At 44.5% G+C, this 24,342-nt stretch overlaps 1 protein-coding gene across 1 annotated transcript in view; it reads right to left on the minus strand.

The window, feature by feature from the left end:
• Positions 1 to 23,980, minus strand: part of msh3 (mutS homolog 3 (E. coli)) — a 236,998-nt gene extending 213,018 nt beyond the window's left edge. The window contains exons 1-7 of the mRNA XM_055630464.1: positions 23,367 to 23,980; positions 20,021 to 20,135; positions 13,119 to 13,348; positions 11,908 to 12,132; positions 6,402 to 6,518; positions 3,427 to 3,568; positions 1,367 to 1,506 (exon numbers count right to left, since the gene is read on the minus strand). Of these exons, the coding sequence (XP_055486439.1) occupies positions 1,367 to 1,506; positions 3,427 to 3,568; positions 6,402 to 6,518; positions 11,908 to 12,132; positions 13,119 to 13,348; positions 20,021 to 20,135; positions 23,367 to 23,513 (1,116 nt within the window). The 5' untranslated portion in view covers positions 23,514 to 23,980. The remainder of the gene's footprint in view (positions 1 to 1,366; positions 1,507 to 3,426; positions 3,569 to 6,401; positions 6,519 to 11,907; positions 12,133 to 13,118; positions 13,349 to 20,020; positions 20,136 to 23,366) is intronic.
• Positions 23,981 to 24,342: the final 362 nt, after the last annotated feature.

Consider the following 24,342-nt stretch of genomic DNA (forward strand, 5'->3'; position numbering starts at 1 on the left):
ACGCGATGACGTCACCGCCCGGCGTGCCATTGCGTGATGTCACCGCTCGACGTCGTGCGACGCCCAAATTCAATCAGCCCGCCTCCTGCCCAGCCGATTGGTAAGTTTGACGCAAATTACGTCACGCGCGAACTTAGCGCGAACTCCGCTTCCGTTTAGTCGCATCAAACGCATGCAAGTGGGACAGGCCCTTTAGAAATGCAATGCACTAACTGAATTCACTGAAGGCAACAGGGAAGACGCAGATGGTTTTCAATGATGCACCCAAGAGGTCAACAGGAAGACAGAATTGGTTCCGAATGACAACTGAAACTGCACAAGCGTCTAAACTAATGCCACAGAATTTAGATTTACAGTCTCCACAAATGCCATGTTTTCCTTCTGCAAGTGCCAGATGTAAAATCCAAAAAATAATGCCAAATCCTAGAACAGGGGTTCCCAACCTTTTTCGTCTTGTTTACTATCCCTGGCAACTTTAATAGCACATAACAATGTTATTTCACTTATTTATGGACAACTAATGATGAACAGATACCTGTATACCAGAACCAAACAGTCAGTCAATGAGAAAAAATATGTACAAATCCAGAATCAACAAATTTACCCCTTGGGTGGGTTAAATTTACCCCAGGTTGGGAATCCTTGTCCTAGAACTAAAATCAAATCTTCATCTACTTTCCCTCCAATTTTCTCTATTTGCCCAATAAACAATAAACATATATTGGATTGAGTATCAAGACACAAGGAACTGTACATGCTGGAATCTTGTGATGAACAGTGCTGGAATTACTCAGTGGGTCAGGCAGCATCTCTAGAGGACATCAAATAGGCGACTATTCAGGTTGGGACACTTCTTCAGGCCCAACAGTAGTTTCACCGTTTGTATCCTTTCATTATCACCTCTTCCACAGCAAACAATAGACCACTGTGGCCTCCACATATCTCGAGTCATGGGTGCCAGCTCAGATTTGTTCTGTACCTTTTCATACCTCTAGTTTCCCTCTTTCCTGACTCAGTCTGAAGGGTCTCGACCCAAAACATCACCCATTCCTTCTCTCCGGAGATGCTGCCTGCCCCGCTGAGTTAATCCAGCATGTTGTGCCTATCTTCGGTGTAAACCAGCATCTGCAATTCCTTCCTACACATTTTGTCTTCTTCAGACCCGCTGAGTTACTCCTGTACTTTGAATGTGCTCATGTGCCCACCATCAAGATCTTATTGTGTCACCATATCTGGAGTACTTTGTATATTGTCGGTCTCTTTATTTAAGGAATGTCTCAACATTGGTGTTTCGTTTTTCAGGTGGATGTCCACATATTCGGAACGGATTAATCGACAGAGGCATGCAATGAGAAGCGACACTTACCACAAACGCAATCTGAATTCCCTGTTTCTTACGGTCCTTTTTGTTTGCTGCTTGCTCAAAGATGCACATCAGGTAGCTGTTGGGAACTTCACTAGCCCCTTCTCCCTCGTCATCCAGATCCAGATTCAACAAGGGATTAATATGTGGCAATTATCAAGGACAAAATATGAGCTACCAAAGTTATTATTTAGCCTACACTTCATCGACCCGTTCAACCCACGACAAATGTCAATTGAAGTTATCTAGCATTGGTCACTTTAGTTTAGAGATGCAGTGTGGAAACAGACCATTCGGCCCATCCAGTCCGCGCTGACGAGGGATCCCCACACACTGGGAACAATTTACAGGAATACCAAGCCAATTAGCCTACAAACCTGCACTCCTTTAGAGCGTGGGAGGAAATTGGAGATTCCGTAGAAAACCCACGCAGGTCGCGGGGAGAACCTACAAAGTCCGCACATACAGCACCCGTAGTCAGGATCAAACCTGGGTCTATGTGAGGCATCAACTCTACCACTGCGCCGCCCTTGGTTCAGGAGAGTGTCTCATCAGTTTGCACTGTGCTACGGTAGTTGTAACCGTTTTTAGTTAATTGGGGTAGGGAAGGGAAATGGGATGAGGGGCACTCCGCCATGTGAATGCAGAGTTGCAAAGGAGTCCAAAGAATTACTTTTTAGTCGTGAAAACACTGGCACCAAAAAGTAGCAGAATTAAATGAAAATATACGTTTTGCGGGAACTCCCTGGCAAAGAAAAATTGACAATATTTCTAAATTTATCGCCCATCGTCGTTCAAATTTCGTCGTTCTGATAGCTTGATGGAAATTTAACCATGGGGGGGGGAAATATTTATTTTAGGGCCCTGGAAGCTCTACATAAGCAGGATGGATTTCAATGGACAATAGACATTTCGACAGATTTTTTATTTATATTAATGGAAAGAAGGGATATGAAATTAGGGCAGGAAAGTAGAATTAAAGATCAGGTACTGAATGGTCTTATTTTACACCAACATGGGTATCAATGGAAAGGCTGGCATTTAATACATAGACCAAATACAAGAGTTGGAGCATTGTGTTACAGCTGATATACATGTTGGTGAACCGCACCTGTAATTTTGTGTTGCCAAATAAACTGATCACCATATTATTAGGAAGATTGGGAATAAGGTCAAGAAGGTGCAAGAATGTTTCTGTGACTATTTTCTCTGGAGCGAAGGAGGTTGAAGGGTGACCTTATAAAGGTTTATAAAAAACATGATGGGTGTTGATAAGGTAGATGACCACAGACATATTCCCCAGGTAAGGATGCCCCAAACTAGAGGGCATAGCTTTAAGGTAAGAGAGGAAAGATTTAAAGCGGACCTGCCAGAGGGGCAGGTTTTTTTCCACACCAAGGGTGGCCAGTACGTGGAACATGTTGCCTAAGGAACTACTAGAGCCTAATATAATTAAAGAGCTCAATTCAATTCAATAGAGTGGATGTGGAGAGGATATTTCTCTCCACCAGTGGGAGAGTCTAGGACCAGAGGTCAGAGCCTGAGAATTAAAGACGTTCCTTTTGGAAGGAGATGAGGAGGAATTTCTTTGGTCAGATGAATCGGGGGTGAATCGTGGAATTATTTGCCACAGAAGACTGTGGAGGCCTAGCCAATGGATATTTTTAAGGCAGAGATAGATAGGTTCTTGATTAGTACAGGTGTCAGAGGTTATGGGGAGAAGGCAGGAGAATGAGGTTAAGAGGGAGGGATAGATCACCCACGATTGAGTAGACTGCTCCTATCACTTATGAACTTACGATTTGTAATTTTCAAAAAGAATTTGGACAGGTTCACAGATACGAAGCGTTTAGACGGATGTAGGTCGCAGGCGAATGGGACGAGCTCAGGAAGGCATCTTAGTCGGTATGGACGGGTTAACGTGCTGAATAATTCCCACTCATTTACCGATTACATTTTAGATTTCACCACCAGGCATGCTTTGCTTCAGACCCCATAAGCTAGAAATCCCCATAACCACTTAGTCCAAGTGGCACAAAGTGGAATGAAAACTAGAGAGATACAAGGGAATGAAAGTGAAAGGATATCTTCTCCGATGAGGGTTGACTTGGTGTACAGGTCTGTCAGCTTGCGAGTAAAGATGTTGCCTTTGTTCTCTCCAACGGCTTTCAGAGCTGCAGTCTCCATCTGCTTCACCACTCCTACCTGAGAGGTATACAGAGAAATCATTCTTCACATTCCACATACTATCCTCACCATGTATTTTTGACAACAAGGGCTTGCACTGCAGCACTTGGATTAAACTACAGCATAATGACCATGACTGTGTGTGTACGCAAAGGGGCAGATGGCCCAAAGGATACATTGGGCGGCACGGCGGCAGAGCTACTGCCTTACAGCACCATGGGGCTCAATCCTAACGATGGCGCTTGTCTGTACATTCTCCCCATGACCTGCGTAGGTTTTCTCCGAGATCTTCGGTTTCCTTCCACGTTCCAATGATGCACAGGTTTGTAGGTTAATTGGCTTGGTACAAATGCAAGATTGTCCCTAGCGCGTGTAGGATAGTATTAGTGTGCGTGGATCGCTGGTCGGTGCGGACCCGGTGGGCCGAAGGGCCTGCCTCTAAACTAAATCAATGTGATTTAACATCATGAAGTTTCCACCCAGCCCTGAACTCGAGATTGATCCCTGGGATGACGGGACTGCCATATGAGGAAAGATTAAAAAGACTAGGCTTGTATTCACTGGAGTTTAGAAGGATGAAGGGGAGATCTTATAGAAACATATAAAATTATAAAAGGACTGGGCAAGCTAGCAGCAGGAAAAATGTTCCCAATGTTGGGCAAGTCCAGAACCAGGGGCCACAGTCTTAGAATAAAAGGGAGGTCATTTAAGACTGAGGTGAGAAAAAACTTTTTCACCCAGAGAGTAGTGAATTTATGGAATTCCCTGCCACAGAGGGCAGTGGAGGCCAAATCACTGGATGGATTTAAGAGAGAGTTAGATAGAGTTCTAGGGGCTAGTGGAGTCAAGGGATATGGGGAGAAGGCAGGCACGGGTTATTGATAGGGGACGATCAGCCATGATCACAATGAATGGCGGTGTTGGCTCGAAGGGCTAAATGGCCTCCTCCTGCACCTATTTTCTATGTTTCTATGTAACTCCAAATACTCATTTGCCCCAAGGTTGGTCGCCTCCTGGATATGCAAGTCCCCTGCAATGCTCCAATGTGGGGAATTTGACACATTTCTAGCACAAAAATCACATCAGGAAGTCAAACTCATTGTAGCAGGAATTCCTTTGTCGAATTTCTGGAGTCACACACCTCCAGGAATAGTCATTCTCACATTTTAGCCATGATAACCGGATTATCAAGTGCATAAAGCGGAAGTTAGTGATTGTATTTCCAGTCAAACATTTACTTATAACTTCCCACTCAAATTGGTACTTTCTTTAAAAAAATCCTACACGTTTCAACAAGTACTCCGATTAGTCATTAAAACACGCTATAAATTTTCAGTCATTTTAAAACTTTTTAGTTGCATGTGGAATTATTTCACAGATGGTAATTGGTTATATTGCAGGTTACACAATCAAATCAGATCATACTACACGTGAATACGATCAAGCTAAACACAAGTATAAAAAGGTAGGGCAACGAGAAAGATACCAGAGTGCAGAATAGAGTTCTCAACATTGCAGCAAAACAGTTCCACAATGAGGTAGATTGGCAAAGTGCGACTGTACCCCAGCTTATAACCATATAACAATTACAGCACGGAAAACAGGCCATCTCTGCCCTTCAAGTCCGTGACGAACACTTATTCTCCCCTAGTCCCATCTACCTGCACTCAGACCATAACCCTCCATTCTTTTCCCGTCCATATACCTATCCAAACCCACCCCTTTCTTTCATTAAAGCCAGCACCCTGGACATTTCAATTCAGAAACCAGATTTGCTTTCTCACCAGCAAGTCAAAATAAAAATTACTGCAGATGCCAGAAACCGGAACTAAAAACAGAAAATGCTGCAAACACTCATCAAGTCGGCTGTGCCGGCAGAAGAAAAACCATTAACGTTTCTGATGTTGGGTCCTGGACCTGAAATTTGAACTCTTTCTCTCCACAGAATACCTGTGCAACCTGCTGAATGTTTTCACATTATTTCTATTTCCTATTTTGCCCTTTCAACTGCCATCGATACCAACTTTAGAGAGGCCGAAGTTGAAAGTATAAATTATGGTTGAATTGAATGATGAGTATCGTTGGGACTTACAAAGGAGTTTCACTGTAGAGTGAACGGTTTCGGACGGGGGTCGGCAACCTACGGCCACCGGGCCTAATGCGGCCCGTAACCCGAAAACATCCGGCCCGCAGGCGTATTTTTTCTCCAGTAATTATCCGGGCCGCAGACCTCCTTCATCTCCAGTGCCTCCCGGACCCGAGGTCGCGGCGCCCAGGCGCGGTGATGCAAGGAGGCCTGCGCTAGTGGCCGCAAGGACGGAGCCGTCAAGCAGCTCCGAGTGCCGAGGTCTGGTTGTTCCGCATCCTGCGCAAAGCCGCCGGCACGGCCCAGCACCTTCAGTGTCTGGGCTTCACTGTCGGGATCGGGGTTGTCCATAGGCCGGGGTCAAGTGAGCACGAGTATTTGACTAGGGGTCAGTGCTCCGGGGTGGCCTCCTGGAAGGGGCGGGACCTATGTGAACACGTGATTTGATGCCCGACATCCAGGGCGGGATCCATGTGTACACGTGATAGATGTGGCCTCCCAGCCACTCACAGACATGCGTCCTGGCCCGTGGTGTCTGATCGCTCCCCACACGTCAAGGAAGTTTCCTTTCCCCTGACTCAGTCTGAAGAAGGCCCTCGTCCCCAAAACATCTCTCCAGATATTCTGCCTGTCCCGCTGAGTTACTCCAGCATGTTGTGTCTATCCACCCTTTCCTGCTCTTCTAATGGTTGATGGCTAAGAGTACGTTAAGCAGGATCCTTCCAGCCCTTAAAGGAGAAGAAAAACAGAGTTGATACCACTTGCCTTGTAGCCCTTGGCCACCAGGCGGCGTACATGGACAAACAGCCGGTACACCGGTATGCTGGCCGTCATAAAGTTGTGGTCTGGATGGCAGTAAATATTCAGCTCCCGAGCTGCAATCTGCAAGAAGGCAAAAAATTACAAATCTAGAAAACCCATGGAGAATAATTAATGCATTGTACAGTCCGTCAGGTGAAAAGCCTAAAGCATATTAATTCCAGGACTACATTGCCGTCACCAATGCTGTGCTTCCATTCCAAAGTATGCCTTCAACCTGCAGCCCATTTCACAGCAGTTCCTTCTATATTACTATGCATTTATTAAACCTACACCATGAGTCAGCGTCACAGTAACCAACTTCATCGCAGTCGAGGATTGATTGCCAAAAAAGACAACATCTTTTCTGGCAATCAATCATTTCATTTAAGGGCGGCACGGTGGCGCAGCGGTAGTGTAACGATGTTACAATACCTACCTTCAGCGGGGGGGGGGGGGGGGGGGGGGGGGGGGGGGGGTCGTTTATTTTACATATAAACTTGCTTCGTAGGATTACTCTCATCCAAATTTCATTGACGAAAATGTGATTTGGGCCCCATACGAACCGGCAGTGTTTTTCCTGCCGATATGGGGTTCAATTTCACTGCAACCGCAACATTCCAATCGATCGCGTTCCACAAAAACCCACTCGCAAGATGATTTAAATGCCCATTAATTTATGGGAATTAAATATGAAATTCCTTCCATCTGGGATATAAATTCATGACAATGAGATTCAAAAATCATGTTATATTGTGAATTCTAGTGTGAATGCTATTTGGACACTTAGGCTATTTAAAAATGTTAACCTTTTCTTAAGAAATGGATACATGTTTAGATCTAGTAATTGAATTTTGTAATTAGCTACAATTAGGTAACTAACTAATTATATGCTTTAATTTCAGGTCATCCAAGTAAGATTGTTTCATATTTGTTTCAGAATGCTTCAATCTATAATAACTGAAAATTTCATTCAGTTCTCTTAATTTTTAAGAAAGCTATGGGCTTTTGACTGTCCTCGATTTAGTCATTGGAAAAGCAATAGGGAACAAGATGCTAATTTCAGAGTATGAAAATGGCCATACATTTTTTAATACTGAAGATATGAAGGTGAATTAGGTGTCAAATTAAACTTCTTTTTATGCTTTATCTGATGGGATAAATTGCAGACTTGATTTTTAAATCTCAAAATGTTGTTACATTGCTAGGTAGTGTTGCTGCCTTACAGCGAATGCAGTGCCGGAGACCCGGGTTCGATCGCAACTACGGGTGCTGTCTGTACGGAGTTTCTACGTTCTCCTCGTCACCTGCGTGGGTTTTCTCCCACATTCCAAAGACTTACAGGTATGTAACTTTTCAACATAATTGTGTAAGGGGTAAGAGTGTTGTAAAAACAAGCCTGAAGGCTTTGTGTCTCAATGCAAGGAGCATTCGTAATAAGGTGGATGAGTTGAATGTGCAGATAGCTATTAATGACTATGATATAGTTGGGATCACGGAGACATGGCTCCAGGGTGACCAAGGCTGGGAGCTGAACATCCAAGGATATTCAATATTCAGGAGGGACAGACAGAAAGGAAAAGGAGGTGGGGTAGCGTTACTGATTAGAGAGGGATTTAATGCAATGGAAAGGAAGGACATTAGTTTGGAGGATGTGGAATCGGTATGGGTAGAGCTGCACAACACTAAGGGGCAGAAAACGCTGGTGGGTGTTGTGTACAGGCCACCTAACAGTAGTAGTGAAGTTGGAGATGGTATCAAACAGGAAATTAGAAATGCGTGCGACAAAGGCAAAACGGTTATAATGGGTGACTTCAATCTACATATAGATTGGGTGAATCAAATTGGCAGGGGTGCTGAGGAAGAGGATTTCTTGGAATGTATGCGGGATAGTTATCTAAATCAACATGTAGAGGAACCAACGAGAGAGCAGGCTATTTTAGACTGGGTATTGAGTAATGAGGAAGGGTTAGTTAGCAATCTTGGGCAAGAGTGACCATAATATGGTTGAGTTCTTCATTAGGATGGAGAGTGACATTGTTAATTCAGAAACAATGGTTCTGAACTTAAAGAAAGGTAACTTTGAGGGTATGAGACGTGAATTGGCCAAGATTGACTGGCAATTAATTCTAAAAGGGTTGACGGTGGATATGCAATGGAAGACATTTAAAGACTGCATGGATGAACTACAAAAATTGTTCATCCCAGTTTGGCAAAAGAATAAATCAGGGAAGGTAGTACATCCATGGATAACAAGGGAAATCAGGGATAGTATCAAAGCGAAGGATGATGCGTACAAATTAGCCAGAAAAAGCAGCATACCGGAGGACTGGGAGAAATTCAAAGACCAGCAGAGGAGGACAAAGGGCTTAATTAGGAAAGGAAAAATAGATTATGAAAGAAAACTGGCAGGGAACATAAAAACTGACTGCAAAAGTTTTTATAGATATGTGAAAAGAAAGAGATTAGTTAAAACAAATGTAGGTCCCTTGCAGTCAGAAAAAGGGGAGTTGATCATGGGGAACAAGGATATGGCGGACCAATTGAATAACTACTTTGGTTCCGTCTTCACTAAGGAAGACATAAATAATTTGCCGGAAATAGCAGGGGACCGCGGGTCAAAGGAATTGGAGGAATTGAGTGAAATCCAGGTTAGCCGGGAAGTGGTGTTGGGTAAATTGAATGGATTAAAGGCCGATAAATCCCCAGGGCCAGATAGGCTGCATCCCAGAGTACTTAAGGAAGTAGCTCCAGAAATAGTGGATGCATTAGTAATAATCTTTCAAAACTCTTTAGATTCTGGAGTAGTTCCTGAAGATTGGCGGGTAGCAAACGTAACCCCACTTTTTAAGAAGGGAGGGAGAGAGAAAATGGGGAATTACAGACCAGTTAGTCTAACATCGGTAGTGGGGAAACTGCTAGAGTCAGTTATTAAAGATGGGATAGCAGCACATTTGGAAAGTGGTGAAATCATTGGACAAAGTCAGCATGGATTTACGAAAGGTAAATCATGTCTGACGAATCTCATAGAATTTTTCGAGGATGTAACTAGTAGCGTGGATAGGGGAGAACCAGTGGATGTGGTGTATCTGGACTTCCAGAAGGCTTTCGACAAGGTCCCACATAAAAAATTAGTATACAAACTTAAAGCACAAGGCATTGGGGGTTCAGTATTGATGTGGATAGAGAACTGGCTGGCAAACAGGAAGCAAAGAGTAGGAGTAAACGGGTCCTTTTCACAATGGCAGGCAGTGTCTAGTGGGGTACCCCAAGGCTCAGTACTGGGATCCCAGCTATTTACAATATATATTAATGATCTGGATGAGGGAATTGAAGGCAATATCTCCAAGTTTGCGGATGACACTAAGCTGGGGGGCAGTGTTAGCTGTGAGGAGGATGCTAGGAGACTGCAGGGTGACTTGGATAGGCTGGGTGAGTGGGCAAATGTTTGGCAGATGCAGTATAATGTGGATAAATGTGAGGTTATCCATTTTGGTGGCAAAAACAGGAAAGCAGACTATTATCTAAATGGTGGCCGATTGGGAAAGGGGGAGATGCAGCGAGACCTGGGTGTCATGGTACACCAGTCATTGAAGGTAGGCATGCAGGTGCAGCAGTCAGTAAAGAAAGCGAATGGTATGTTAGCTTTCATTGCAAAAGGATTTGAGTATAGGAGCAGAGAGGTTCTACTGCAGTTGTACAGGGTCTTGGTGAGACCACACCTGGAGTATTGCGTACAGTTTTGGTCTCCAAATCTGAGGAAGGACATTATTGCCATAGAGGGAGTGCAGAGACGGTTCACCAGACTGATTCCTGGGATGTCAGGACTGTCTTATGAAGAAAGACTGGATAGACTTGGTTTATACTCTCTAGAATTTAGAAGATTGAGAGGGGATCTTATAGAAACTTACAAAATTCTTAAGGGGTTGGACAGGCTAGATGCAGGAAGATTGTTCCCGATGTTGGGGAAGTCCAGGACAAGGGGTCACAGCTTAAGGATAAAGGGGAAATCCTTTCAAACCGAGATGAGAAGAACTTTTTTCACGCAGAGAGTGGTGAATCTCTGGAACTCTCTGCCACAGAGGGTAGTTGAGGCCACTTCATTGGCTATATTTAAGAGGGAGTTAGATGTGGCCCTTGTGGCTAAGGGGATCAGGGGGTATGGAGAGAAGGCAGGTACGGGATACCGAGTTGGATGATCAGCCATGATCATATTGAATGGCAGTGCAGGCTCGAAGGGCCGAATGGCCTACTCCTGCACCTAATTTCTATGTTTCTATGTTTCTATGTAGGTAAATTGGCTTCGTAAATGTAAAATTGTCCGTTGTGTGTGTAGGATAGTGTTAATGTGCGGGGATCACTGGTTGGTGCAGACCCAGTGGGCCAAAGGGCCTGTTTCCGCGCTGTATGTCTAAACTAAAAAATCTCAATCTGCACTAAAGCAGCACTGTGGCACAGTGGCAGAGATACGGCCTTACAGCGCCACACTCCAAATACATACAGTTTTGTAGGTTAATTGGCTCTGGTAAAATTGTAAATTCTACCTCAGGTGTAGGATAATGCTAGCCTACGGGGATCGCTAGTCAGTATGCACTCGGTGGGCTGAAGGGCCTGTTTCCACGCCGTCTCCCTAAACTAAAACTAAATTAAGTTTGATTGTGCCTATTGATTCAGTAAGGCATTTACTAAAGGTACTACACAAAATGCTGGAGTAACTCAGCGGGACAGGCAGCATCTCAGTAGAGAAGGAATGGGTGACGTTTCAGAAGGGTCTCGACCCTTCCTTCTCTCCAGAGATGCTGCCTGTCCCACTGAGTTACTCCAGCATTTTGTATCTACTTTCGATTTAAACCAGCATCTGTAGTTCTTTCCTACACAAGACATTTACTGAACTGCATGCAAGAGTGATTTCACTGTACCCTAGTACATGTGACAATAAAGTATCACTTGCAATGTCCCCTCCTTACACTAACTACTGCCTAGTACTAGGGCTTTGGTGCAAGGGAGTGAAACTTTAAGGGCCTGTCCCACCAGCATGCGATAGCATGCGTCTAGCGCGATCAAACGTGGTCGCTTGAGACGTACGGCCTCGTGGGGCCAGTCGCACTTCGATCGGCAGAGGTGTATGGAGTTGTGCAGGGCCCGCAGGCGCATTGAGGGCGAACGCAGCGTCTCAACGTCATACGCAGTGTCTCGACGGCGTACGCCTAGCATGCGGCGTTGCGCGATGACGTCACCGCCCGGCGTGCCTTTGCTCAATGACGTCACCGCCCGACGTCCAAATTCAGTCGGTTCGCCTCCTGCCTAGCTGATTGGCGAGTTTGACGTAAATTACGTCACGCGCGAACTTTGCGCGTACTTAGCGCGAACTCCGCTTCTGTTTGGTCGCGCTAGACGCATGCAATCGCATGCTGGTGGGACAGGCCCTTTATTCATTCCCAGATAACAATGGACTTTAATTAGAATGACCTACCTCAGCATCATCACCGAAGAACCTGTATTTATACCCACACTCCACACACAGCACTGCATCTTGGTGCTGTTTTTTTATCTCCAGGAACTGCAGCTCGAGTGGAGTGTACGCACTCTTTGTCCTGCGATTAACTCCCCTGTCTTCCACACTGTTCTTCACACTGGTCCCCTTGTTTGAAGCTGAAAACGGACTCCTATCACGGCTCGCTGTTTCCTGGGAATGCGACTGTCAGACACAAAAAGTTAATTTAAGAATGTCTCGTAAATGTATCCGTGCAAAACTTAGATCAGTGTAGTTTATTGTCACGTGTACTGAGGTACAGTGAAAAGCTTTCCAGTCAGCAGCAAGACAATGCATGATTACCATCAAGCTATTCACAGTGGAAAGATACATCGAGTCAAGTCAAGAGTGTTTTATTGTCATATGTCCCAGAGAGAACAATGAAATTCTTACTTGCTGCAGCACAACAGAATACGTAATCATAATAAAGAACAAAAACTCAGAAAAAAGAACAAACAATAACAGTGCAATAATATTAATAATGATAATAATAGTCTATTGTAGTTGTTAGGAATAACGTTTAGTGCAAGGTAAAGCCTGCAAAATCCGGTCAATATAGACGCAAAATGCTGGAGTAACTCAACGGAACAGGCAGCATCCGTGGAGAAAAGGAATGGGTGACGTTTTGGGTCGAGACCCTTCTTCAGTCTGATGTCAGGGGAGTGGGCGATACAGAGATAAAATGTAGACGGAGACAGTAAGACTGGACAGAGAACTGGGAAGGAGTAAGGGGATGGAGAGAGAGGGAAAGCAAGGGCTACTTGAAGTTAGAGAAGTCAATGTTCATACTACTGAGGTGTAAGCTCCCCAAGCCAAATATGAGGTGCTGTTCCTCCAATCTGCGCTGGGCCTCACTCTGACAACGGAGGAGGCCCAGCACAGAAAGGTCAGATTGGGAATGGGAGGGGGAGATGGTGTTGAGCAACCGGGAGATCAGGTAGGTTTAGGCAGAACGATCGGCAAGCCTGCGCTTGGTCTCGCCGATGTAAAGGAGTCCACACCTGGTACAGCGGCGATCGTTTACAAGCTGTAACTCTAAACTAAACAGATTTGCCAAACATATGAAGTGAGTTACCATTTTAATAGGTTGTCCAAATGATGACATTTTATTTGAAATCTATCAAGGCCTCAAAATGGGCTAAATAACCCACCTGCTCCAGTTTTCCATTCAAATCCTTTCTAAGCATCCCATCACACATTTCTGTGCCAACATCATCAGAATACAAATCCGAATTGTCTGTGCATCTGATGTTCGTCCATTGGGCATCCCCACCCGAATCCTTAACACATGACGTTTCTAGGTGCCGGTCAACAGAAAATTCCTTCAGTCTGTCCAGGGTGCCTGAAGATATCCTCGGATGCCGGCGAGCTGTTGGCTCCTCTTTGAAGTTAAAAATAGACAACATTTGAATTTAGTAAACTGATGATTCAAAATGACAGTAATACAAAACTTACAAAGATGGTTCTTTAATCAGAGGGTGGTGAATCTGTGGAATTCAATGCCACAGAAGGCTGTGGTGACCAAGTCAATTGATATTTGTAAGACAGAGATAGATAGATTCTCAATTAGAACGGTTGTTAGGGGTTATGGAGAGAAGGCAGGGTAATGGGGTTAGGAGGGAGAGATAGATCAGCCATGATTGAATGGTGGAGTAGACTTGATGGGCCGAATGGCCTGTTTCTGCTCCTATCACTTATGAAGTAATATTTAACAATGAGACTTAATGGCATAGTACTAGGTATCTGATATATTTGTTGTGTCGTTTCTTCAGCAAGTATGTCACATTTGCCACTATCCAACCCTCTACCACTTTGCCCATATCCAGGTAAGATTGTGGTAAACCCTTCGACTTTCTCCACACCACTTCCCTGAGCAACCTCATTGCATTTACTCTAAGCATCATCGGTCCTTCCAACAAATCAATTTTCACCCCATTCATTACCTCCATCATCTCTCCTGTCCATATTCTGTCAGCATTTCCTTCCTTAATTGAAACAGATAGTACACATTAAGTATTCAAGTGTGCCTCAGCCTTTAAGTGTATATTACTTGCCCTGTTCGCAAGACTTTCTTCCCACTTCTTACTTCCCCAATGTAAATTTTTGGGTTCACAGTTAAAGTCCATTTTATTCCCATTCCCTCTCTTTACCAGTCTAACTTCTCTCCTTCAGTCGGTCCCCTCTCAACTTGTTGTGTGTAGCCTAACGCCTGCTTTAGAAACATAGAAATATAGGCAAAGTAGGCCATTTGGCCCTTCGAGCCAGCACTACCATTCAATATGATCATGGCTGATTATCTAAAATCAGTACCTGTTCCTGCTTTTACCCCATTTCCCTTGATTCCTTTAGCCCCAAGAGCTAAATCTAACTATCTCTTGAAAACATACAGTGAATTGGCCTCCACTGCCTTCTGTGGCACAGAATACCACAGATTCAAGAGTCAAGAGAGTTTTAATGTCATGTGTCCCAAGATAGGACAATGAAATTCTTACTTGCTGCAGCACAACAGAATATGTAAACATAGTACAAAACGGAAGATAAAGGTTCAGTGTTAACAACTCTCTGGGTGAAAAGGTTTTTTCTCTTCTCAGTCCTAAATGGTCTACCCCTTATTCTTAAACTGTGATCCCCTGGTTCTGGACTCCCCCAAAATCGGGAACATTTTTCCTGCATCTAGCCTGTCCAATCCTTTAAGAATGGTATATGTTTCTATAAGATCCCCTCTCATGCTTCTAAATTCCAGTGAACCCAAGTTGCACTCCCTCAATAGCAATAATGTCCTTCCTCAAATTACAAGACCAAAATTGCACACAATACCCCAGGTGCAGTCTCATCAGGGCCCTGTACAACTGCAGTAGGCCCTTGCTCCTAAACTCAAATCCACTTGCAATGAAGTCCAACATGCCATTTGCTTTCTTCACTGCCTGCTGTACTTGCATGCTTACTTTCAGTGACTGATGTACAAGCACACCCAGGTCCCATTGCACCTCCACTTTTCCTAATCTGACACCATTCAGCTAATAATCTGCTTCCTGTTCTTGCCACCAAAGTGGATAACGTTACATTTATCCACACTTCTCTACATCATGCATGTGTCCACTCCCCCAACCTATCCAAGTCGCCCTGCAGAATCATAGCATCCTCCTCGCAGCTCACGCTGCCACCCAGCTTTGTGTCATCCGCAAACTTGGAGATGTTACACAGAAACATAGAAACATAGAAAATAGGTGCAGGAGTAGGCCATTCGGCCTTTCGAGCCTGCAATGCCATTCAATATGATCATGGCTGATCATCCAACTCAGTATCCTGTACCTACCTTCTCTCCATACCCCCTGATCCCTTTAACCACAAGGGCCACATCTAACTCCCTCTTAAATATAGCCAATGAACTGGCCTCAACTACATTCTTACTTTCTTACATTTAATTCCCTTGTCTAAAAATGTTCATATATATTGTAAATAACTGGGGTTCCAGCACTGAACCTTGCGGCACCCCACTAGTCACTGCCTGCCATTCTGAAAAGGACCAGTTACATCCTATTCTTTGCTTCCTGTCTGCCAACCAGTTCTCTATCCGTCAATACCCTACCCCCAATACTATGTGCTCTAATTTTGCACACTAATCTCTTGTGTGGGACCTTGTCAAAGGCTTTTTGAAAGTCCAGGTACACCACATCCACTGGCTCTCCCTTATCCATTCTAAAAAAAAAAAAACACTTTTTTTGTTTCATTATAGTTTCTGCCAGGACCCCAGCATCAGATGCAGCAATGCCTCCTTCCTAGATTGATGGAGAACATATCTTGAACACATTTTAGAAATTCTCCTCCCCTTTTCTCCAACTTTAATTACTCACCCATAGATTGGATTAAAGTCTCCCAACATTACCACTGCACATCCCTTCAAATTCTCTGCAGATTCACTCTGCTGTATTTCTCTCACAATTTGGGCCTGCATAGAGTAAACGTGGAGAGTAAGTTTCTACTAGTGGGAAAATTTTGGACCAGAGGCCATAGCCCCAGAGTAAAAGGACATCCTTTAGGGTGGTGAATCTGTGGAATTATTTACCACAGAAGGCTGTGAGACCAAGTCGGTGGAGATAGATAGATAGATAGATAGATAGATAGATAGAGGGATAGATAGATAGATTCATGATTAGCAGGGGGTTATGGGGAGAAGGCAGGAGAATGGAGTTAGGAGGGAGAGATAGATCAGCCATGATTGAATGGCGGAGTAGACTTGATGGGCCGAATGCACCTATCACTTATGACTGCATTTTTAATTTGAACCAATATCAGGTGGTTGATAAGGGAATGTCAAGAAAGTATAAACAAAGTGATTGATAACTACTCAATTGAAGGAGTGACGTACCAACATTGATTAATCACAGGATTCTGAATAAGACTTGGTTGTAATGAAGACTTAGTGGAACAAGCAGAATCACATGAACCAAACTGGCAGGAGTTAAGAGATTCCCTCTCATTGTAACATTATTTCAAATGTATTAAAAGGCAGTATTGATTTAGGAAGTCATCTTGCTTTACTAAGCTCCAAGGTCTCAGAGGACGAACAAATTGGATATCTGTTTGTAGTGAGATGAGAAGCAATGGGTCCACTCTAAGCTTGCTCCAATGCCATCCTAGAACTCAATGCTGGAGAGATGAGGTTGCTGTTACTATGGTAATAAGAGGCTTAAGGGCCTGTTCCACTGTACGAGGTAATTCAAGCTCTCTATCTCTCTCTCTCTCTCTCTAGTTTAAAAAAACAAACTCGTGGTAAGCACGTAGAATGTATGTCGCGGGTACGTCGGAGCTCGGGACGTTTCTTAGTGGCTCGTAACGCTAATGGCAGGTACTTGGGAAACGCGGTAAGCTCGTGAAGATTTTTCAACATGTTGAAAAAATGTCCACGAGAGCCTCGAATTCCTACGAGCGGCTATTACCGTAATTCTCCGAGTTCGAATCAGGGGAAACGCGGGAGAACTCTTGAATTAGCTCGTACAATGGCACAGCCCCTTTAGCACAATGCAGGAGAAATTATCAGACTTGCTCACAAAACCCATCTGGGCAATGAAGTCTTTGCATGAACTGAGTTATTAATGTCATGCTTCTCCATATCCAATTGCTTCAACACCAATAACTTGGATAGTAAACAATCGAAGTAGAAAATGGAAGGGCCAACCAAGTTAGGACAAAGATGGACAAAATGGATTGGATTTGGACTGGGTATTAACGTGCCACTGCTCATGTGAAAGACAGAAAAAAAGGAGGGAGATGAGTGTTAGAAACAGGAAGGAACTGCAGATGCTGGTTTAAACCGAAAATAAACACAAAAAGCTGGAGTAACTCAGTGAGTCAGACAGCATCTCAGGAGAGAAGGGATAGGTGACGTTTCGGGTCTGAAGAAGGGTCTCGACCCAAAATGTCACCTATTCCTTCTCTCCAGATATGCTGTCTGACCCACTGAGTTACTCCAGCTTTTTGTGCCTATCTAGGATTGAACTCTATACTGAGTCCTCACAGGAGACCTTGGGCTCAACACTAACAAGGAGAAACTATGGCTTTGAGAACTAGAAAATAATGGAAAGCTTCAAGTCTGACCAAGACAGACCACCTCCTGTCTCGACAGGTATTATCTTTGGAGATTTGGTCTCCAAATCTGAGGAAAGACATTCTTGCCATAGAGGGAGTATAGAGAAGGTTCACCAGACTGATTCCTGGGATGTCAGGACTTTCATATGAAGAAAGACTGGATAGACGCGGCTTGTACTCGCTAGAATTTAGAAGATTGAGGGGGGATCTTATAGAAACTTACAAGATTCTTAAGGGGTTGGACAGGCTAGATGCAGGAAGATTGTTCCCGATTTTGGGGAAGTCTAGGACAAGGGGTCGCAGTTTAAGGATAAAGGGGAAATCCTTTAGGACTGAGATGAGAAAAACATTTTTCACACAGAGAGTGGTGAATCTCTGGAACTCTCTGCCACAGAAGGTAGTTGAGGCCAGTTCATTGGCTATATTTAAGAGTGAGTTAGATGTGGCCCTTGTGGCTAAAGGGATCAGGGGGTACGGAGAGAAGGCAGGTACAGGATACCGAGTTGGATGATCAGCCATGATCATATTGAATGACGGTGCAGGCTCGAAGAGCCGAATGGCCTACTCCTGCACCTATTTTCTATGTTTCTATGACAGGTATTATACTAGGCCATGTGTAAATACTCATATGTTGTCTTTGTAATTACCAGCCTGAATAAAGCTAGATAAACCTTTCACCGGTTGTCAGTAGTTTCATTAAAATACAAGTACAATTACATCACAACATTACATTTTCAAAAATACATAGCTGAAAATGTTATGCTGCAATCCAAGAAAGAAAGGATAGCTTTTTCTCTATGCCATCAAATTATTCAACCATGAACCGTAAGGAGTGTTTTTTTTTAATTAATGATCAGCGTGCCTGGTTCCTATACCAAAGAGGATGCATCCCAGCTCCTCCAATGACTACAGACTGGCGCCGACTTCACTCATCATCGAGTCCTTGGAGATGCTGGTGCTCACTCACCTGCTGCCCCTGGTTAAACCCTTCCTGGACCCCCTGCAGTTCGCTTACCAAAAAAGGTGGGGGTGGAGGACGCCATCATCCACCTGCTCCATCGTTCCTGTGCTCATCTGGATATGCCGGGAAGCATCGCGAGAGTCATGTTCTTTGACAATGCTTTTAACACCATCCGGCCTGCACTGCTAGGGAGCAAACTGACGAAGAAGCGGGTGGATGCTCCATTGGTGTCCTGGATCACCAACTACCTGACTGGACGACCACAATATGTCAGGCTACAGAACTGTGTCTCGGACATGGTGCTGAGCAACACAGGGACCACACAGGGGACGGTCCTCTCTCCCTTCCTGTTTACCATCTACACCTCGGACTTCAGATATGACTCTTGCCACCTGCAGATGTTTGCAGATGTCTCTGCAATTGTGGGTTGCATCAGTGAGCGGAGGGAAGCTGAACACAGAGTGTTGAGTGGTGTGGGCTGAATCACCTGCAGCTCCACACTGACAAGACTAAGTAGTTAGTGGTGGACTCGAGGAGGAGAGGATCCCCCCCCCTGTCTCCATCACTGGTGTGGATGTGCAGGCTAGCCAGGAATACAAATATATTGGAGTGTACTTGGACAGTAACCTGGACTGGTCCAGGAATGCTGAGGCCCTGTACAAGAAGGGACAGAGTCGGCTGTACTTTCTGGGGAGGCTCCAATCGGTGGTAGCCAGTGCCATCTTCTTTGCTGCTGTGTGCAGACAGCAACAAAATCAAGAGCTCATCAGGAAGGCTGGCTCCATCCAGGCGGAGTTGGATTCATGGGAGGTGATCTTGGAGGGGAGGATGCTCCTCAAACTGCAGAGCATCCTGAACAATACAGCTCATCCCCTCCATGACACACTGGTCAACCTAAGGAGCACCTTCAGCAACAGCCTGGTCCCACACAGGTACAGCACAGAATGCTACAGGCCTTTATCCCTGTGGCTATCAAACTGTACAACACCTTCCACTCTGTCGTGGGGTAGACTGACTCCCTCTCCCTCCCCCCACCAAACCCTTCATCTTTGCACATCCCTGATCTTGGACTTTTCCACTCTATCATTTAATTTCATATTTGCTCAAAATCACATATTTGCAATAACTGGTCACTTAAATTTCATTATTATTATAACGCATAGGACCAATTTCCCACCAGGATAAATAAAGTTGTATCGTATCGTCGCCTAAAAAGAATGATTTTTTTTTTTTAATTAAACAGTTAGTGGAAAGGAATAAGAAGATTATCATCTATTCAACATATTTTTTAAAACACGATTTGGGTCATTTTCAAACTTTAACTTGCATCAAATTGTCACCATTTTTAGAAGCAAACGGCAAATACTTTGGTACTAGCCCTCAATTTGAGCTAAATAGCACCTACAACAAGAAATATGTCTACAATGGCCATGAAAATGATCACTATGGGCTCTGGTGTTGATAGTCAGTGGTAAATTGAGATACCACTGCCTATGCACTTACGGCTATCTTTTCTAAGTACATCTCCATTCTCTTCTCGACTTGCCAACTTTCTACGTTTTGCCCAAGGTTCACCTTGTTCGACTTTTGTTTCCTGTTTCTTCTTGGTGTCCAGTATCTGCAAGGAGCAAAGGATGACAATTGAATTCGGATTACACAACTCCTCAGTTTGAATGCCCCAAAACATCAGTTACATCCACTTCTTTGCACATTCGCGAGACTTAATCTTCTGGATTCACCTTAATCATATCAGTTAAAGCCAGTTCATATCAGTTAAGGCCCCCCCTCCTCTGCACGGGTACCATGTAATCCCGTACTAAACCGTCTCCCCTTCCTGGTTTGCCAGGTGAGGAAGGGGCTGTGGACCCCCAGCAGGACCAAACACAAGACCTGTCAAAGGGCGGATGAGCTTCGAGCGAGCCAACGGCCATCCACACTTCAGTGGAAGTTGCGATCACTGTCGTACATATCATTGTAAGGAAGGATGATAACACACACACACACCAAAATCCTACACTTCCAGCGGCGGAAGTCCGCAAGAACTGGAGTACAGAGATGTGTGGTGCGTCCGTCACTGTTCCCGCTGGAAACCAGCACCACTGCATCGCTAATGTTTTCAACGCAGATGAATATTAATATTTTATATGCACAAATAAAATCTCCTTTAAAAAAAATATTGCCACCCACATCCCAGATAGAAAAAGCATACCAAATTAAACTGCTACTTTCCAGCCATTGGCTCATTTAAACCTTCAGCCCAGGTTTGTTTTTAAATCGCTTTGGGTGTCCTCCACAAAACTTCAACAATAAAGTTTAAAACTCTTCTCGCTGAATTTCGTCAAAGCTTTAATTTACATGGGGTGATGCATTGTAATACTTCTTAAAATATTTGTAATACAAGCTGCAGAGTGAAGAAACTGATCCATATGTAATTACAGATTCCCTCTTGGTATATTTATAGTCAATGAGTCATACATCACAGAAACAGGCCCTTTGGCCCAACTCAGTCATGCTAACCCATCTAATCTAGTCCCATTAACCCTTGTTAGGCCTTGATCATTCTAAACCTTTTCCATCCACATACCTGTCCAAATGACTTATCAATGTTATTATTGACCTGCATATGGTAGTTTGTTCCATATACACACCACCTTCAGAGAGAAAAAGATGCTCCTCAGCTTCCTAATAAGTCTTTCCCTTCTCACTTTAAACCTATCACTTTAGCTCTGGATTCCCTTACTCTGCAAAAAAAACTGTGCCTATTCCTCTCATGATTTTTTCCACCTTTGTATCCCCCCCCACCCCCACCCCAGCTCAGCCACTCCACACAGCTCAGGCACTTGAGTCCAGGCAACATTCTCATAAATCGTCTACGCACCCTTTCCAACTTAATGGTATCTATAAGCAGGGTGATCAAAACTGAACACAATACTTGTGCGGGTTCACCGGCGCCCCAACATCTATACTCAGTAGCCTGACTGATGAAAGCTAATGTACCAAAAGCTTCCTTCACTACCCTATCTACCCAAAATCCCAATTTCACAAAGGGGAGATGCAACGAGACCTGGGTGTCATGGTACACCAGTCATTGAAAGTAGGCATGCAGGTGCAGCAGGCAGTGAAGAAAGCAAATGGCATGTTAGCATTCATAGCAAAAGGATTTGAGTATAGGAGCAGGGAGGTTCTACTGCAGTTGTACAGGGTCTTGGTGAGACCACACCTGGAGTATTGCATACAGTTTTGGTCTCCTAATCTGAGTACAGAGAAGGTTCACCAGACTGATTCCTGGGATGGCAGGACTTTCATATGAAGAAAGACTGGATAGACTTGGCTTGTACTCGCTATAATTTAGAAGACTGAACCGGGGGGGGGGGGAAATCTTATAGAAACTTACAAAATTCTTAAGGGGTTGGACAGGCTAGATGCAGGAAGATTGTTCCCGATGTTGGGAAAGTCCAGAACAAGGGGTCACCGTTTAAGGATGAGGGGGAAATCTTTTAGGACCGAGATGAGGAAAACCTTTTTCACACAGAGAGTGGTGAATCTCTGGAATTCTCTGCCGCAGAAGGTAGTTGAGGCCAGTTCATTGGCTATATTTAAGAGGGAGTTAGATGTGGCCCTTGTGGCTAAAGGGATCAGGGGGTATGGAGAGAAGGCAGGTACAGGATACTGAGTTGAATGATCAGCCATAATCATATTGAATGGCGGTGCAGGCTCGAAGGGCCGAATGGCCTACTCCTGCACCTATTTTCTATGTTTCTATGTTTCTAGGATGCGAGGGGTAAAGTTTAATGGAAATATGCAGGAGAAGTTCTTTTTTTAAACACAGACAGAGACGAATGCCTAAAGCATGCAGCCAAGGATGGTGATGGTGGAGGCAGATACTATAGTGACAATTCAGAGTTTTGCATAGACATATGGATATGCAGGGAATGGAGAGATATGGATTATGTTGGCTTGGCATCATATTAAACACAGACATTGTGTTGTACTGCTTACCGTTCTATGATACCAAATTCCAAGTGCTCCTGCAGTGAAAAGCTCCATTTAATTTTCCAAACCCGATTTAACATTCTCTTCCAAACTGGATGCTTGATGGGCATTTCAATGAACGTTACGTCTACATTATCCTGGTTCAAGTCACATTTTGTGAAAGAGTCCCAACCCGAAACGTCACCTATTCCTTTTCCCCCAGAGATACTGTCTGTCCCGCTGAGTTACTCCAACATTTTGTGTCATCTCGTTATAAACCAGCATCTGCAGTTCCTTCCAGTTCTTACACATTTTGAGAATGCTTCCATGGAACCTTAATTCCCTGGTGCATACATCCATAGTAAGTTATCATGTGTTAGTAAAATTATTGGGTAGATGTCCGAGAGGGCATTTATAGCTAAGCTGTGAAGCAAACGGGCTAAATGAGTCAGATAGTTTCTTCTTTCACATTTAACAAGTACAGGGCAATGCAAACATCCACTCAAATATTTTCTATGCTGCAGGTCTTGAGTTTTGCCAGTTGGAATTTTTGTCTCTTATGGACAGTCTAATAAAATGACTCCCAAGCTTAAAACCAAAGATACTAGAGGAGCTCCTCTATAATCTTTGCTTAAAACTACAACGTTCTAGGGTCAAGTCAGGATACAATGTGGAAGCGTTTCTGCATTATTGCAATAGCATTGCATTGAAAAATGAACCCTGATCTATCAATATACAGAAACTAATAGAATTACATGCAAAGATATCAGGAAGTGGATTGTGACAATGAGACACGTGGAAATACATTGTACAATGTTCAAAATATTAAATGCATGAGCAGATGTGCACAATGCAACAGTGCAATGCCTCCTCTCACCTGCTGACATGGGGAAGTTGTTGCCACACTGTCTTCTTCCCGCCTCTGCTCCTTTCCCCGCTCTGTCCTGGCTGCAGGGCGGAAAAACCTGCTGATCACAACCTGGTTTCCAGCAGCCTTCCCCCCGCGGCCTCTCGTCTTGGGCATTGCCAATGTCAGCGACTCGCTTGCACGGGCATTCGCCGCTCAGTTTAACCTTCTGGCCGTTCAGTAGAGCCCGCCCGCTGCTGGATTGCCGGGTGCTGTAGCAGTGGGTCGCAGGCAGCAACAGCAACAGCATCATCTGAACACGCGCCACCGTCAGAACCCGGGCCCGGGTCCGGCCCACACGCTGAGTGTCTTAAAGCTACACGCCAGTGTTTATAATCACACTCACAGCCACAATAAACACCTCCACAATTAATACCAACACCTTATAAAGCAGAGCCTACTAACCACAAAGCATATAATGTTCAACAATTTAAAGCCTATCCATTCCCCGCTTCAGATGCTTCCTGACCCTCTAAACCACTCCAGCAAAAGGTCATAAGACCAAGGAGTAGAATTATGCCATTTGGCCCACCCAGTCCACTCTGCCATTAGGTCAGGGCTAGGTGGTCGGGGGAAACTTTTTTCAATCTCCTACCTTGTCAGAGATGCAATTGTTTTCCGGATCGTATCTCCGGATCGTATCGCTCTGTGGCCTAACCTCATGGAGCTGGCGACCTTGCTCGGGACTGACTTTTGAGCCCCACCGCGGGGCCGTGGATTTACCATCAGAGCCGATCCCTTGCCTGGGATCGACATTCCATCTGCATCCTGCGGATTTCACCATAGAGGAGCTCGCTGTATCGGGTAGAGACCGATGTCGGGAAGCTCCAACGAAGCAGTAGGTTCGACCAGCCCCGACCCGAATCGATCGCCCGGTGCGGGGGAGCTGAGATTACCCCCCGATGCAGGAGCTTGATCACCCCGACGCGAAGGCCCAAACGCCGCC

This window comes from Leucoraja erinacea, chromosome 3 (genome assembly GCF_028641065.1).
Source record: "Leucoraja erinacea ecotype New England chromosome 3, Leri_hhj_1, whole genome shotgun sequence".
NCBI classification, from domain to species: Eukaryota; Metazoa; Chordata; class Chondrichthyes; order Rajiformes; family Rajidae; genus Leucoraja; species Leucoraja erinaceus.